This window comes from Lytechinus pictus, chromosome 7 (genome assembly GCF_037042905.1).
Source record: "Lytechinus pictus isolate F3 Inbred chromosome 7, Lp3.0, whole genome shotgun sequence".
In the NCBI taxonomy this organism is placed as follows: domain Eukaryota; kingdom Metazoa; phylum Echinodermata; class Echinoidea; order Temnopleuroida; family Toxopneustidae; genus Lytechinus; species Lytechinus pictus.
This window is the reverse complement of record NC_087251.1, coordinates 49,005,778-49,023,722: the sequence shown is the minus strand read 5'-3', so window position 1 is coordinate 49,023,722 and position 17,945 is coordinate 49,005,778. Positions and strand designations below refer to the sequence as shown.

The 17,945-nt window shown below is 39.5% G+C and overlaps 1 protein-coding gene across 2 annotated transcripts in view; it reads right to left on the bottom strand.

Moving 5' to 3' along the window:
* Window positions 1-5,433: 5,433 nt before the first annotated feature.
* LOC129264268 (uncharacterized) overlaps window positions 5,434-17,945 on the bottom strand; it is a 38,188-nt gene continuing 25,676 nt past the window's right edge. For both annotated transcript variants that reach the window (XM_064102991.1, XM_054902115.2), the window contains 8 exons: window positions 17,596-17,733; window positions 16,761-16,989; window positions 12,316-12,520; window positions 11,566-11,751; window positions 8,964-9,197; window positions 8,211-8,356; window positions 7,428-7,644; window positions 5,434-6,502 (listed from right to left, as the gene is read on the bottom strand). In XM_064102991.1, the coding sequence (XP_063959061.1) occupies window positions 6,363-6,502; window positions 7,428-7,644; window positions 8,211-8,356; window positions 8,964-9,197; window positions 11,566-11,751; window positions 12,316-12,520; window positions 16,761-16,989; window positions 17,596-17,733 (1,495 nt within the window). In that variant the 3' untranslated portion in view covers window positions 5,434-6,362. The remainder of the gene's footprint in view (window positions 6,503-7,427; window positions 7,645-8,210; window positions 8,357-8,963; window positions 9,198-11,565; window positions 11,752-12,315; window positions 12,521-16,760; window positions 16,990-17,595; window positions 17,734-17,945) is intronic.

Here is a 17,945-nt window from a genome sequence, read left to right as displayed (position 1 = left end):
GGGTGGACTTGTCCTTTAACTGTAGAGGAATGTATATGGAAGATGTAGGGAAGTTAAAAATATAGGGTCCATGTGCTCGTTTTGTAACTATGAGTGTCCAAAGTGTTGCGAGTTGGCATGAAAATCACCTAAAATGCGCCGAAAATGTGCAAAAGTCTGATAATATACCGTCTACAATGCGAATGTTTCCGTAGTTTTGCTCCCAAACATTCAAAATCCATGTCATTTTCATCATACTCTCTAAATTTGTAGAGGAATATTTTCTAAAGCCGTTAAAATATTAAAAATATGGGGTCCATGTGCTCGTTTTTAAGTTATCAGTGTCCAAAATGTTCCGAGTTGGCTTGAAAATCGCCTAAAATGCGCCGAAAACATGCAAAAGTCTCTTAATACCCTAAAGAATGCAAATGGTTCCATATTACGCTCCGAAACATTCAAAATCCATGTCATTTTCATCATACTCTCCAGATTTGTAGGGAAATATATTCTGAAGGTGTTAAAATATTAAAAATATGGGGTCCATGTGCTCGTTTTTAAACCATCACTGTTTAAAGTGTTGCGAGTAGGCTTGAAATAGCACAAAATGCGCCGGAAACCGGCAAAAGTCTGATAATATACCGTCCAAAATGTCTAAAATACGAATGGTTCCGTAGTTCTGCTCCCAAACATTCAAAATCCATCTCATTTTCATCATGATCTCTAGATGAATAAAGAAATATATTCTGAAGGCGTTAAAATAATAAAAATAAGGGGTCCATGTGCTCGTTTTTAAACTTTCAGTGTCCAAAATATTGCGACTTGGCTTGAAACAGCCGAAAACATGAGCAAGCAAAAGCTTGATAATATACCGTCTAAAATGCGAATGGTTCCATATTTCGCTCCCAAACGTTAAAAATCCATGTCATTTTAATCATACTCTCTAGAATTGTAGAGGAACATTTTTTAAAGGCCTTAAAATATCAAAAATATGGGGTCCATGTGCTCGTTTTTAAACCACCACTGTTTAAAGTGTTGCGAGTAGGCTTGAAATAGCACAAAATGCGCCGGAAACCGGCAAAAGTCTGATAATATACCGTCCAAAATGTCTAAAATACGAATGGTTCCGTAGTTCTGCTCCCAAACATTCAAAATCCATCTCATTTTCATCATGATCTCTAGATGAATAAAGAAATATATTCTGAAGGCGTTAAAATAATAAAAATAAGGGGTCCATGTGCTCGTTTTTAAACTTTCAGTGTCCAAAATATTGCGACTTGGCTTGAAACAGCCGAAAACATGAGCAAGCAAAAGCTTGATAATATACCGTCTAAAATGCGAATGGTTCTATATTTCGCTCCCAAACGTTCAAAATCCATGTCATTTTAATCATACTCTCTAGAAATGTAGAGGAACATTTTTTAAAGGCCTTAAAATATTAAAAATATGGGGTCCATGTGCTCGTTTTTAAACCACCACTGTTTAAAGTGTTGCGAGTAGGCTTGAAATAGCACAAAATGCGCCGGAAACCGGCAAAAGTCTGATAATATACCGTCCAAAATGTCTGAAATATGAATGGTTCCGTAGTTCTGCTCCCAAACATTCAAAATCCATCTCATTTTCATCATGATCTCTAGATGAATAAAGAAATATATTCTGAAGGCGTTAAAGTAATAAAAATAAGGGGTCCATGTGCTCGTTTTTAAATTATCAGTGACCAAAATATTGCGAGTTGGCTTGAAACAGTCTAAAATGCGCCTAAAACTGGCAAAAGTCTAACATACCGTCCAATTAATGTCTAAAATACGAATGGTTCCGTAGTTCTGCTCCCAAACACTAAAAATCCATGTCATTTTCATCTTACTCTCTAGATTTGTAGAGGAATTTATTCTGGAGACGTTAGAATATTGAAAATATAGGGCCATGTGCTCGTTGTCAGTGTCCAAAATATTGCGAGTTGGCTTGAAAATCGCCTAAAATGCGCCGAAAACAGGAGCAAGCAAAAGTTTTATAATATTGACTGTCTAAAATGCGAATGGTTCCGTGGTCTTGCTGTAAAACATTGAAAATCCATGTCATTTTCATCATACTTTGCACATGGATAGTTTAGCACCTGAATATTTCAAATATGTAAAAATTAAGATGGGTCCATGTGCTTGATTTTTTGCTATAGAGCTTCGTAGTTCACCCACATGGATGTTCTTAAGAATTGTGCATTCAAAAGACTGGCATTTTTAGACCTCACGAGATCACAACAAAGAGTTTAAAGCTCTCTTACTCAGTCAAAATCCATAAAAATTTCATCAAATTTCGCATTATATAATTAATAATTGTATCCTTATGATGGATAATCTATTTATATTGGTATTTGCTCTTTTAAGTTTAACAGCATTCTCAATTCTCAGAGATTGCACGAAAGACAATGAAAACTCAACCTCAAAGAATGTGAAATTTGGTAGAAGTACAAGAAATGCTGCACTTTATTCAAAACCCATGTCATTTTCACCAAATTTTGCAAAGTTGTAGAGGAAGGTATAACTTAGAGGTGCAAACATTAAAAAATATGGGTTCATGTGCTTGTTTTCAAACTAATCAGCCCTTTTATTATAGCAAATGTGCTTACTAAACCCCCTAAAACGCGCCGAAAAGCTTTGTATTGTGAGGAGAAATATTTCCAAACCACTCTACATTTTATTCAAACTCGGGGTCATATCCGTCCATGTATTCGTCATACTTTGCAGCACTACAGAATAAAGTATTTTGAAACTGTAGAGGAATTTACAAATTTGTCCAAGCAATAATTCCAGTTTATTAGCTTCATAAAATAACACATCGGATCTGATGTTAGTGCAGATAAGGAGAACAACCAGCTCATACCTACAGCTGATCAATGACCTGTTCATCTATTGTGACGTCAGCGCGTAGTGTGTGAAATATGCGCAGATCATGATGCGCATAAACATAACTGTGGAACGTCCTTAAACAGAATATGTATAGAACTAAACAATTAATGCAAGCGCGAAGCGTGAGCGGAAAATTTCGAGATTTAGACCTACTGAACGAGACATCTATTGTTTTGTACATCATGAAAAGGATGAGTAATTGGGGATCTTCCTTACATATAATGCGAGCGCAGAGCGCGAGCAGAAAATTTTTATATACGTTTTGAACTGATCGAAAAAATACCTGTTAAGGACTGCTTGTATATAATTAGCGATAAAGACGTTACATATATTTCAACATTCTAATAATGCGAGCGCGAAGCACAAGCTGAAAAATTTGACATTTCTGCATAAAGAATGGCAAATTTTAATCAATTTGTATAATCGTGAACAGGATAGCTATATAACTAAACAACTGATGCGAGCGCGAGCGGAATGAAAATTGAGATTTAGACCTAAAAATGGGACACTCTATTCATGTTTTGTAAATCATGATGAAAAGAATGAGTAATAGGGGATCTTCGTACATTAATAATGCGAGCACAAAGCGCGAGCAAAAAATTTTTGATATTGTAATCTGGAATATGGAATACAAGAAAATAATAGGTACCTGATAAATCAAAATTTGCGAGCACGCAGAAAATGTTAACATTCAGACCATAAAACTGTCATTTTTACAGAGCACTTTCTAAAATCAATAGGTAAATCACACAAAATAATGAAAGTTCGATTTCCGAGATGAAATATGTTTTGTATATTTACTTCCAAACTTGATATTTAAACTCCATATTGAACAAGACATGAAAATTACCTAACACTAACAGGCAATGCGAGCGCGAGCAAAAATTCTATAGTGACATGAAAGATTCTTTTTATTTTCCAAGTCTTCCCCTCATCTTATTCTATTCACTCGTCTTCCTTCTCTTCTTTTTTCTCCTCTCTTTTCCCTCCTTTTTTTTCTTTTTTTCTCCTTTTTTTGCTCCGCCAATAGGGGGGGCCTGGGCCCCCACCTGAAAATTCCTATGATTAAGGTTTAAAATTCAGTTGATGCTATTGAGTGTGATGAGAGTCAAAGTCTCCATTGATGCCCCTTAGAAATGCATTCAGGCATTTTGTATATTTTAGAATCACGAAAGCTCAATAACATGTGATACGGTGCAATGAAATCATTAACTGATGTTTGAAAAGTCAAAACATAGAAAATCCAAATAATGGATGTTTAATGTTTCAAAAAAGGTCTAATTGGTTTTAATGTTGGCACAGTCTTGCGACCGTCTACAATTTCAAATCAATTCAGCCTTTTTTCCGGACGTAGTTGTAACATTTAATTTTTTCTGGCATGAAAATAATATGGAATGTTTCATTATTTAACCCTAATTCTCCCGGGGGGGGGCCATAATGGCCCCCCCCTCAACAATTTTCGCGATATATCTGCTGCGCGAAATTTTTTGACCTCGCCGCTCACTGACTTTTTACTTTCAAGTCTCGCGCAAATTTTGAGACCAAATTTGTGACGCCCGGGTACGCGGTTACGACATTACGCAACATTATGTAAGCGCATGTCAGACCAAAAATTGCTCATAAACGTGATTTCATGTACAAATCCAATGCAAATTGTGTATTTAGCCAAAATTCATAAATGTATCATTATTTCTACTTTTACTGATTAAACTGAATTAATTTTGCCTTGTTTATGATCAGAATTAAGTCTGGAACGATTTCCATTGAAAAAACAATAAAAAACAAAAAGTAAAAAAACAAAGAAATACATAAGAAATTCATAAACCAATAAAATACATAAGAAATTTATTTCCAAACCAAAGTTTTTTTGAATTGCGATTGTTAAGAATGCCACAAAGAATATTTTTACAAAAAATTAGCATTCTAGGAGCTTTATTTAGTGAATTAGAGCAAAAAGTATGATTTATGCATAAATTAGCATAATAAATTCATATAAACTAAAATCTCATTATTTTGGAAAATTTTACCATACAGCCTTGTAGATTACATCGCCCACTACCAGCGTGCAAATTTTTGCGTCGCTCGTGCGATCGGCGGCCGAGATCTTAGGGGGGGGCCATAATGGCCCCCCCCCGGGAATGACAAGAATCAAAATACCCCGGGAGATTTAGGGTTAAAAGCTGAATCAGGTGGACTCAATTATTGAAAATGACTGTTATAATCTAATTACAGTTTAAAACCATATTTGGATTGCAACATATCACTCTATTTGGGGGCAGGCTTTACTTGGCCATCATGGCCAGGGGTTAGGTGATGTTTTTTATTATTCTCTTTTGTCTCAAAAGGCAAAGGTTCGTTTTATTTTACCAGGAATGACAAAATTTTCATTAAAAAAAAATTTATTTACAGCTATTCTCCATGATGATATGTGAAGGTGAATATTATGGGCAAATTTGATGGGCTTACAAACTTCTTTGTCATTTCAGCCAAACATGGTCAATATCCATGATTCTTCCATATATTGACAATCACAAAACACACAATTTAGTAAACATTTAACTTTAGAAATGACTTTATTTAAAATAAAACTCTGTATACACAATAGAACTCTGTATACACTATGATCTGTTAGAAAAAGTCACAGCAAGGCACAACGATATAAAATAATGTGGAAGGTTTTTCTTCTGGATGGAATCTAGTGTTTTTGGACGGATCATCAAATGACAGTGATTTTTCTTCCATAAAATCAACTACTTCAGCCTAATTTAACACACATAAACCGGGCAGCATTGGCCTTTCCACTTTTTCTAAATATTATTTTTCTTCTGATCTTTCTAACGTAAAACCCTCTCACATGGCCAACTGTGGTGGTGACAAGACCATGTATTAAAAAAAAAGTGATATGTTCAAGAAAATAAAAACATAGATGCCATAACACTAACCAATTGGTCAGTCTTCACCCTGATGTGGCATTTGTGACTTTTGCTTAGCCAAGTAAAATGCCAAGCAAAATATTCAATTCTTTCAATTGAATACCGGCCCAGGAGTTCAGAATTCATGCAGTAACGGTCATTATTTAGCCATTTCAGTTGAAATACTATCTTTGTCATTTCCAATGCAGATGGGGCCCCGTGATTAATAATAATAATAATTAGACTTATATCGCACCAAATCCACTCTGTAGAGTGCTCAAGGCGCTTTTTAGGAAATTATAAAAGAAATTAAGAAGAATTGAACAGAAATGTTTTGAGGTAATGTTTGAAAGGTTCAGAAGTCAAGCACTGTTTGATGTTTTGAGGGAGGCTATTCCATAGCTTAATAGAAGATGAGTAAACAAATGATCTTTCACCCCAGGTTTTGGAAATTTTTGGGGTAACAAGAGAATTGGAAAAAGAGGAACGTAAGGATCTTGATTCAGTTAGAATAGGCTGTCGAGAGAAACATTCGCAACTGTCCCCAATAAGATGATACGTGTGAATCTGACTATAGCCACATCTTAAACTTAAAGAATGCCTGCATGTCCGGATCATCCACTGCTTTGTGGTTGACGGCAGCATAGACGTTCATCAGAAGCTCATTCTTGAACTTAGCCTCCAGGATTTGAACATACTTCTCAATACATCCTGTATAGTGGAGGAAAAGAAAATGAAAAATTGACTCAGGATCAAATAAAGGTGTACATCATGAAACTATCTGGGTCTGTTAATCAGCTACCATGAGAAGATAACTAGAATGGAAATCAAACTGGTATTCTGAAGAATTGATATGCTACTAATACATTGAATAAACATTTCCAAACCCTTTTGAAAACAGGATTTTCTTCCTCTGCAGGTTTGACTGTAATCATGTAATTACCCCCACCCTTTCCCATTATTCATCTGGGTTGATAAAAGAACAAACTAGCATTAAAATAAGACTTGAAAAAGAACCAAATTCAAGGCTGCATGTCAAATCTGTTTAAGGAAGCTATTAAGTAGATCATGATTTTTAGTTAGTATAAGCAGTAGGAGTAAACTAAGTGCAGTAGAGTATAGTTATATAGTGACTGCGCTATACAAATTTATTATATCATCAAATCTGGTTTAACCCTAAAAGGACTGGGGGGGGGGGGGGTGGGCCATGATGCCCCCCCTCAATGCTTCACGCGATATTTCAGAAACTCAAAAAGATAGCGACGCAAAATTTTATGACTTTTTTTTAGGTCTCGCGCAACTTTTGAGATGGAATTTGCGACATACAGGTATAGCATCGCAACTCCACATTACATTTTACGAGACAATGTCATGTCGAAAATGGCTCATTTTTGTACTTAGTATACAAAGTCTAAGGGAGATGAAATTCATAAAACGGTGATTATTTTTCGTTCTAATTGGTCTGCTTAATTAATGTAGGGTTTAATTTAGTTGTTAAATTGTCTGTAAAATTTCCATTGATAAAAACCAATGAAAAACAAAAGATGAAAGAATAGAGAAATACATAAGAAATTTAAGAAAACAACAAAATACATTTGGACCCATTTCACAAACAAAAAGATTAGGCATGAATTACCTTTGCCAAGTATCCTGCCATATGCAATCATGTGCTTCTCCAGTCTGGGGTCATCAAACTTTTCATGCTTCATGAGCAGACGGAGGATCTCGCCATGGAGGAAAGCATCGTCATATGACTCTTCGTCTGAGAATGGATAGCGGGCGTATACATCAACAGCTTGGAGGGGCTCCGTCTTAATATGGAGTTCAGCTAGCTCTATGTAGGCATCATGGATCTAAGTTGAATACAGAAAATTGAGAAATTAATGCATAATTAATATGCATATCAAATATTATGCAGCAGTGAAAAAATTACACAGGGTCTTGTGGTAATTTCACCCCTGAAATGCTCCAAAGATCCCTGGAAATCCTATTCACCACAATGTTAAAACTTATCCAGTAGGCTGTGAAAAGTAGTCCCCCAAAATGTGGCACATTCTCCATCAAGAACCATTGATATCGGATGAACGTAATGACATGACTTGCACAATGTTACGATCACAATAATCGTGACAACATTTTAATGTGAAAAAGTTATAATATGCACATTTCATGCGGAAAGTTGCCTGCAGGAACGATTCGGGCATTGCGTTGACTGTGAAGATGGGAAGGTGATCATTTGAATTATTTTCTGAAAAGTCACCAGAAATCGCGAGTGATTTAGAAAAAAATGCTTTTGTTCGAATAATCCCTTGTTTACTACTTCCCATAAAGTAACTTTCTTATCCCTCCAAATAAAACTATGCCTTAAGCAAATTGCTGTGGGAGCAAGTGGAAAGGTTCTCATCAAATATTGACTAACCTGAGGTGCCATAGTGATGACATCATCATAGAGCATTCTCGATTCTTTGGTATTTTCCGTCTCTTTAGCTAGCGCCCTCGCTAGGCCAAGACGTGGAAGGTAGCTCATGCGATTCAGAGGAGCATTGGCAGGCACTGGGCTAGTCTCTGTCGCAGGTACATGGAAAAAACACAAATAACAAAATCAGAAATAGTTATACATTCATCAAATCTAAATTCAATAACTACATAGAATTTCATTAAAACACTAGAAAAAACACATATCAATGCTGTTTTATATCTTTGCTTGTTTGTTATGTTTTTAGAAGAAGACTATTAATTGATTGATTATGCTATAATTTTAGAATCCAGTAATTAATTCAAAGTATTGTGCCCTTAGAAACCTCAGTATTTTTCTATGTGTTTTATTGAATCAATATAAAAGAAACCGCAGTATTATTGACTACAAGCCTTACTTGTAAAAATATATTTCTATAACTACTGGGATATATAATCCGCTATGAATCGAGTCAGAGGTGCACTGTATCATTCAATTGCAAAATGAAAGCTTTACTTTTCAATAGATAAATTAAAACTTAACCTGATTTTCACTCCGATATGCATACTTGGACAAGGTTGGAAGTTGATCTTTCAATGGTTCATAATATTGCGAGAACAAAAACCGGAAATACGAATGGACAAATTGAGAGCATAATGCTTCTGGCAAACACCTATGATGGTGGGCAGAGGAATGATATTTGTGGAAAGGACTTACCTGATTTGGCAGCAGCCTCCTTACTTGGCTCTGGAGATGGAGTGGGTGCTGCCTTGGCTGGAGCTGCAGCAGTCTTGCTAGCTGGACCTGATTTAGCCCCTGCGGCAGGTTTGGCCACGCTGGTGGTACTGCCCCCTCTTCCACGGGCTGGGGCAGCCTTGCCTGGCCCAGAGGTAGTGCCACGCCCACGGGCTGCGCCTCCCCTTGGCGCTGCCTTGACTGCACCCGTCTTAGCTGTAAAAATGAAGTTTATGTTACTCTTATTAAGAAAATGGCAAATAAACATGGCCATACGCAGAAATTTTTTGCTGGGGGGCAGGACTTGTAAACTTTTTCGAAAAAAGTTGAAAGCGAGGGAGTGAAGTGACCTGGCTTGTCATTGGGGCACTTTTGCATTTTGTAAGGTGAAGATAAAGGAATTTGTGCTTACTATTGGTGAATTTTGTGAAAACTTTCAGTTAAAATTGTAAGTTTTCACAATTTTCTGCAGCATCTGGCCATGCATGTATATACTTCATAAACTATTGTGCATGAATTCTGCAACTTTATTTCGTTATTGTTTATTCTTGTGTATTTTATTTTCCTACTAACTGGCACTGGGATCAAAGAGAAAGACAGATTAAATAGAGGAAATGGAGAATTAGAAAGAAGTAAAAATTTCAATTACAAGTAGTCATAAAAATGAAAACAGTGAATTTCAAAGGCCCAATTCTAGTGTTGCCATTGACAGAGCTGCCAACCTTGTGCAAGCAAAAAAAGGAATCATTCTGGCCAAAAAAAGGAATTTCCAACAAAAAAAAGGAATATGTTAAAACGAACCTTAAAACCACACGTGACAAATATCCAATGTAAAAAGTATGTATGCAGTGAACAATAAAAAAAAAAATCTCTAGGCCTAGTCTGGGCTAAGTAACCTAGTGTTACAAATTGGACCCTTAGTCTTGGGCCTGTTTTGACAAAATCTACCAACTTAAATTAAGTCAGTAGCAGGGCTCGAATTAAGAATTGAGAGGGGAAAGGCCATTTTTAAAAGGGCACTTTCAGCTTGGGGCAACCGGCAAAGTGGCCTTGGATGCCCCAAAATTTCAAGGGGCATCAACGCCATGCTTAAGGGCATGAAGGCCACTTTTATTCTAGTCAAAAGGGCACCAAGGCAAATTTTTCAAAAAGACAAGTAGGACTTTAATTTTGTAGTGCAACCTACTCCGGCACTTCCTTACATGCCTTATGATGCTTATCAGAGTAAAGATCTGTCGAGAAAAAATTCTTTCAGGGGCACCAAAATCAGTTCTGGTGAACATTTTTAGGGCACCGTTTTTCTGGGGCTACCTTTCCACTTTTAAAATAATACATTGTTTTGTGTTGAGTTTCCTGACAAACTACCAAATTGTAGACTAAGAGAAATAAAATAAAAGTTCACATCAATTCAGACTTCTCTTCCCAAGTAACATTGTTTTTGCCAAACAGTAACCTTTAAAATTAAAGTGTCATAAAATGGAAGTACATATATAACATTCCACAAATATAAAAAAATTATTCATAAATCAATCTAATCTAAAATTCAAATAGATCTAGAAGTTGAAATCATTCCACAAAAGTCCCATCGTAGATCACTTCACGATGTACACAGCTCAGCCTCAATCACACTGCACGCACACTCAATCATCCCCAGCAGTGACAGCACTATAGAGCAGACATCTAGGCCGCCAGAACCGGGGAAGAAATCTTCCCATTCCTGCTAAACTGAATGCTACAGTGCCGACTTTTTAAAAGAATTCCAAAAGCAGTAGGACATCTCTCTAGTATAAATCATGTGAAACTATCAATAAATGTTGAATATCACCCAGAATTAGTACTTCAGGGGACAATGAAGAGCTTTCCCGGTCTTTTCAAAGCCGAATTTATCGTATTTGTTTGATACGAGTCGATGAATAATAACCAGACAGAGTGTTGGCCCGTGCGTAAAGACAACGTATTAGCAGTTGCGTTAGATCTATCATTCGGCGGAAATCCGATTTTAGGATCGTTTTTTTTTAAATAAAACATCACTTTATAGGAAAGAAATTACATGCAAATTTAAGATAAGATATATAAAATTCAGAAATATCGTACCTTAGACCGCAGTTACTGCTATTTCCTTTCAAATGATGATCAAAACATAATCATCCTCGATCCTTTCGTTGGTCATCGTAAGTTGCCATCTTGGATGACGTCATCATCCTTACAGACGTATTTACCAGTCGCTATACATCGCGATTCGTGCCATGCATGCCGCTCGCATGTTCAACTATAAACGTATGTACGCGCGCACTATCAAATTATTAAAGTGAGTTGGAAAACCGGCCGGCGGGCGACTACGCACGCGCAAGTACCAGGCTCATCTCGGGCTCAACACGCACTACACATACATACAATTATGTACACACATTATCAAAATTGTCAAAAAACGTAATTTGAAAAGAAAAACCATAATGCCGTAATTTGAATGAAAAAACGTAATGGTTGGCAGCTCTGCATTGATAATAGCAAGTCAGAAAATGTAATGCATGTCCTTGCTGTGTACTATTTCAATATTCATGATAGAACTAGACAATAAACCCACCTGCTGGACCGCCTCTGGTTGCACCCCTTGGTGTAGTAGTACCCCTCCCTGCTGGTGCACCCCTTGCAGGTGCTCCCCTAGCTGGGGCAGCCTTGGAGGCCACACCCTTACCCTTATCTGCTGGTGCTGCCTTACTGGCTGCTGCCGCCTCTTCCTTCTTCTTTTTCTCCTGCCACCAACCTTGTTCTGAATATCAGGAAGGGGGGGGGGGGGGAAGAAGGAAGATAAAATTGAATACTTCTAATATAACAAGAGAATCTAATCTACCTTGAATCTTGTATCATAAAACATGCCACAAACCACACCAGATAGGGGAACGTCTCCCCAGAACAAGGAATCAATATTCTTGGTGTCTCTTTCAATTTAAGAAATTGTTTTCCAAGGATTACAGATAAAACTCTAAATAGTCCTCTCTAGAGACCAATGTGGTGTCTTTTCTATATTTGTTATTTTCAATAGAGGGCATTAGGCCTTTAAGAATGTCTTGTAACAAATAATCTCATAGCAAAACACCACATAATTCATTAGATGTGCCTTTCTTTTTAGCTCAGAGGCCTCCAGGCTATGGTTAAAGTAAGTTGGAAACTGAGTAAATCTATAAATTTCTTTGATATAAAAATTCATTAAATAAGCCAGCCATTGGGGGCAGTGGCTTGGAGATCTCTCAATGAGCTACAAGGCTACAATATGCATGGTTGTATCCTACAATGGATAGCTTTTTAAAAAGAAAATTAAAAACGATCTAATCACCTGTCATCTGAGTCGGCAGGTCACCACCTATACTTGGCTTGCCCTCTTTCTCAATGCTTGCCCTAAAGGACAACCTAGCATCAAGGAGTGCTTGCTTTCCTAGGTCAGAGGTCGGGTCATTCTCGTACATGGCTAGCTGGGAGGTGCCCAGGTGACACAGAGCTTGGCTATTACATGGTTGGGCTATCACTCCCTTTTGACATGTCTGAGAGGAAGAAATATAAAACAAATAATGTTTAAGGTTCATCATTTTAATTTAATGAATCAATTTTTAATGGAAATAGAAGCAAATATCAACTCAATGAGAGATTTAATCGTATCTACGAGCCTATTGCCAGAAGTTATAATTTGAATTGAAAATATTCAAGGATATCTTTGATTAAGAAGGAAATTATGTAGCTTTCAATAGCAAAAAATGAATCACGGTACATCATGGGCGTGTGTTTGGTCCTGAAAAGCAAACTCACATTACCAGAGCTGCCAACATTGGGATGATAGAATCTGGAAGATTTTGCAGAGGTATGATTTTGTGAGGGAGCGCGCGGCGAAACGTCCCACGGACGGGAGTTTTGGGTAGCAAAACACATTAAGAAACAACATTTGATAGTATCTGACAGCTGTCTAAACCATCAAAACTTTTGGCACATAGATTTAAATGCACATTAGAGAGATTTCATGAATTGTCATTGACTAAAAATATACTTCAAGCTTCAGGCAATACAGTAGAACATAACATGATTCATAAAAGAAGGCATTCAACATGAAAATACCTTTATTGTCCAGAGGGGGAAGGGGCTGCAGTAGTGGTAGATGAGCTTGCCTGGCCCTGTAAGTGTAAAGACTTATATGTGGCCTGTTTAAAGTCTCTGAGGGCCGAGGGATTCCTGAAAAAATTGCCTTTTTGTTGCAAGGCACGCACAGCCAGCCAGCGCCACGCTAACCCAGGGAGCTCCGGCCCGCGAAGCAGGCCGGAGCTCCCTTGGTTCGCGCCAGGCCAGCTCACTCACGAAAGAGAAAATGTTCGAATCCGATCAACCCAAGTGAAAGTAGCCAAGAAAATCTCCACTTTGCTTCTGTTCTTCAGGATTGTCAATAAAATTATTCCTAAAAGTCTGGGTGTAATTATAATACACTACTCAAAAAAAGTTAAGGACCACTTTTTAAAACGTACATAAAGATTTTATACAAGGTGTTTTATTTCTGGAAATACCTCAGTACAACTGTCCTAAATGTCCTTAAACACGCTGTAATCAATTTCACGCATGGGTGGTTTCAGTTGTTGCACAATGTCTCTCGCATCACTGCACATCCTGAAAAGTGGGCCCCGAGGGGTATCAGCTACCGACATGAAGTGGTAAAAACGAATGTCTGAGTGTCTTTCAGGCAGTTCAGTAACGAGTGTGACCACCTCCTGCAGCAATAACGGCTTCACAGCGCTGTCTCATGGAGCTGATGAGGCGATTGATGTCTCTGACGTCCAGTGCATCCCATGCAGCCTCCAGAGCCACACCCAGCTGCTGCAGTCCAAGTGGATGGGCTTTGAGCTGCTCGAGACTCCTCCCCATCATGTCCCAGACGTGCTCTATCGGGTTTAAGTCCGGGGACCTCGCTGGCCACTCCATACGCTCAATCCCCTGGCCCTCAAGGAACTCGGTCACCACCCTAGCTCGGTGGGCACGGGCATTGTCATCCATGAAAATGATGTTTTGTCCCACATTTTCTGCAAATGGCACCACTATAGGTTCAAGGACCTCATCCCTGTACCTCACTCCTGTCATTGCTCCCCCTGGGACCACGTAGAGACGAGTACGGTTGGCGTAGGTGATGCCTCCCCACACCATGACGCTGCCTCCCCCATAACGGTCATGTTCTGCAATACAGGGGTCTGCAAATCTCTCTCCTGGTCGCCTCCAGACTCTCGAACGTCCATCATTGTGGTCAAGGGAAAATCTGCTCTCATCTGTGAACAGAACTCTACGCCATTGCTGTCTGGTCCATCTGACATGCTCCCAGGCCCAGTTGAGACGAATTCTTCTGTGAGCAGGGGTGAGTGGGACACACTGAGCTGGCCGTCTGGCATGCATATTGGCTCTGTGAAGTCGGTTACGGATTGTTTGAGTGGAAACAATCACTCCAGTTGCTGCAGCGAAGTCATTGTTGAGGCGGCGTGCACTATCTCTACAATCAACAACTTGCTGACAATAGCAATGCCAAGATACAGCTGTCCAGAATGCCATCAAACACAATGACATCAATTTCACACATGCAGTTCTTTCATGATGTCTCTGGCATCATTGCAGTGGGCCATAAGACAAGTGTCTTCCAAAGCATTTTCCGTCTTTAGTCTGTACAATCAACAACTTGCCTACAACAGCAATGCCAAGACACCACCTAAGTGAAACAGATGTAGCCAGAGCCCTAGGGATGCTGGAAGATGGCCTCAGTCAGCGAAGAGTAGCCAGAATGATGGGCGTGTCACACAGTGTCATTAGCAGAGCAAATCAAAGACACCGAGAGACAGGGCTATACTCCGAGAGACCCCGCAGTGGCCGACCAGTTTCGACAACCCCTAGAGATGATCGCTACTTGACGAATCTCAGCCTCCGCAACCGCTTTCACAGTGCACGCCGCCTCAACAATGACTTCGCTGCAGCAACTGGAATGATTGTTTCCACTCAAACAATCCGTAACCGACTTCACAGAGCCAATATGCATGCCAGACGGCCAGCTCAGTGTGTCCCACTCACCCCTGCTCACAGAAGAATTCGTCTCAACTGGGCCTGGGAGCATGTCAGATGGACCAGACAGCAATGGCGTAGAGTTCTGTTCACAGATGAGAGCAGATTTTCCCTTGACCACAATGATGGACGTTCGAGAGTCTGGAGGCGACCAGGAGAGAGATTTGCAGACCCCTGTATTGCAGAACATGACCGTTATGGGGGAGGCAGTGTCATGGTGTGGGGAGGCATCACCTACGCCAACCGTACTCGTCTCTACGTGGTCCCAGGGGGAGCAATGACAGGAGTGAGGTACAGGGATGAGGTCCTTGAACCTATAGTGGTGCCATTTGCAGAAAATGTGGGACAAAACATCATTTTCATGGATGACAATGCCCGTGCCCACCGAGCTAGGGTGGTGACCGAGTTCCTTGAGGGCCAGGGGATTGAGCGTATGGAGTGGCCAGCGAGGTCCCCGGACTTAAACCCGATAGAGCACGTCTGGGACATGATGGGGAGGAGTCTCGAGCAGCTCGAAGCCCATCCACTTGGACTGCAGCAGCTGGGTGTGGCTCTGGAGGCTGCATGGGATGCACTGGACGTCAGAGACATCAATCGCCTCATCAGCTCCATGAGACAGCGCTGTGAAGCCGTTATTGCTGCAGGAGGTGGTCACACTCGTTACTGAACTGCCTGAAAGACACTCAGACATTCGTTTTTACCACTTCATGTCGGTAGCTGATACCCCTCGGGGCCCACTTTTCAGGATGTGCAGTGATGCGAGAGACATTGTGCAACAACTGAAACCACCCATGCGTGAAATTGATTACAGCGTGTTTAAGGACATTTAGGACAGTTGTACTGAGGTATTTCCAGAAATAAAACACCTTGTATAAAATCTTTATGTACGTTTTAAAAAGTGGTCCTTAACTTTTTTTGAGTAGTGTAGTAACCCATCGTTGATCCACAGTTTCAGCTCAAATAAAGCGCACACAAGCTTCCGAAAAATGCATCGCAGTGCTCGTGGACTTCCCTTCTCGCATAGCCTCCTGCCGCGGCGCGGTCTGCTGGAGACCAGGCAGGGCCGCGCCGGGACGCGTCGGGGGGCATGTGCATGGAGTGCCGCTGAAGTGTTTCCATCACACACATTGCAGAACCAGAAAAAAATTGCTTGTTAGACTAATTCACCAGTCGTTCGGTAAAATTATCTTCATTTACATTGGAAATCAATGTACGATTATACAAAAACTGGTAAAAGCTACTGGGTAAAATGAAAATGTGATAAGGAGGTTCCACGTGGGTGTAAAGAGAGTTGAACATGCTAGACTCGTAAAACAGTCGTTTGTATGAATTTTACAATTTAACAGCTAAAAATCACGATTATCCGGGAGATTTTGGCATGGGGTCGGGAGAACGGGAGATTGGATCGAAATCCAGTATTCTCCCGCAGGATCCGGGAGACTTGGAAGCTCTGCATTACAAGTATGTTGTAAAGAAATTCAGATCATTCACTACTGCTATCATACAAGCCATTGTTATTCCATAACAAAGTAAATTAGGTACCTATAGGTCGGGTCCTCTGCCAGGGATCTGAATAGATTTTCCTATAGATCATTGTTATATATTTTCCCGACTTAAATTTTTTTTGAAAAATGGAGGTTCTATATATACAGAGGTGACCTATTGATAAAATAAAACCTTGATTTCTGGAATTGATTTGGTCCTTACCTGTTCCTGAAGTTTGAGAACCTGTTGACTCTGTGGGATGGTAGAGCAGTTGATGAGTGAAGAGAGACGCTGACATCGTTGAGCAATCCAAGGGGTATTCCCTGCATCTTTCTCCATCAGCATCTCTAGCAGGATGGCATGAACGTCAAGGAGTACCCACTCCATTGACTGGTAGGTGTCGCCTCTAGAGGGCAGCGTGCATAGGTTCTGCCCTGCCAAAATGGCAGCACTGTAATAAAAATACAGCATGTTTTTTAGGGGGATCATACAACTGGTGATTCCCCTTGTAATGCATGAGTTTATCATCTTCTTATGTTTGTCTAACTTGATATAGAAGATGGGTCATAACACCAAGTTCATATCGATTATAATCAAAGTCAAAGTTTACTGAAGTACTTAGGAATTCATCATGTCTTCTCTTCGACAACATACAGACAAAGATTAAATACACAAGTGAGTTTTATGCCTGCCTCTTTACAAAATTATGAAATTCATCTAATATTTTAAATTTGTTGTTATTGCTTCTCTGAACATGTCTAAACATGTTTCATGGGTGACACGACATTTGCTCCTGCGACAATTACTCCAGGCTTTACTAAGATGTAGGGTTAGGGTTGCATAGGGTTTTTTATGTTAGGTTTAGGGTACTGTTAATTGTAGCTGGAGCATATGTCATGGAACTGTTAAATGTGCCAAAAATATAAACCAAAATCCTGTACAGCTGCGGAATTCTGCTGTGTAAGGAGGTAATATCAAGTACCTACGCTGACCAATCAAACTACCTTTGTTAACGATATGCTTAAGAAAAGATCTTGCACTCGTATCTCATCCTCACCTGTGAAAGACATCGGCAGCACCGAGGAACCCCGATATAGGTGTCTTCTTGAGTAGCTTTCCTAGTTCTATACATCCCTTGAGAAGCTGGCCGCTAGAAGTCCTCCATAGGTCCTCTGAGTGAAGGTCACATGAGGAACTGAAACAGAAGGCAAAAGAAAGAAGCAACAGTTTGCCAATGATACAGGTTGTTTCCAGAACAATGTGAAGCTCGAAAGGTATAAAGGAGTAATTTACCATTATCAAAAATTTGGATTCTGAAATTCTGAGCCATTTCTCCCACCTTGATCTATCCAACATTCTTGAACATGTCCATTAGTAGAGTTACCAATTAACCATTGAAAGAGCAAA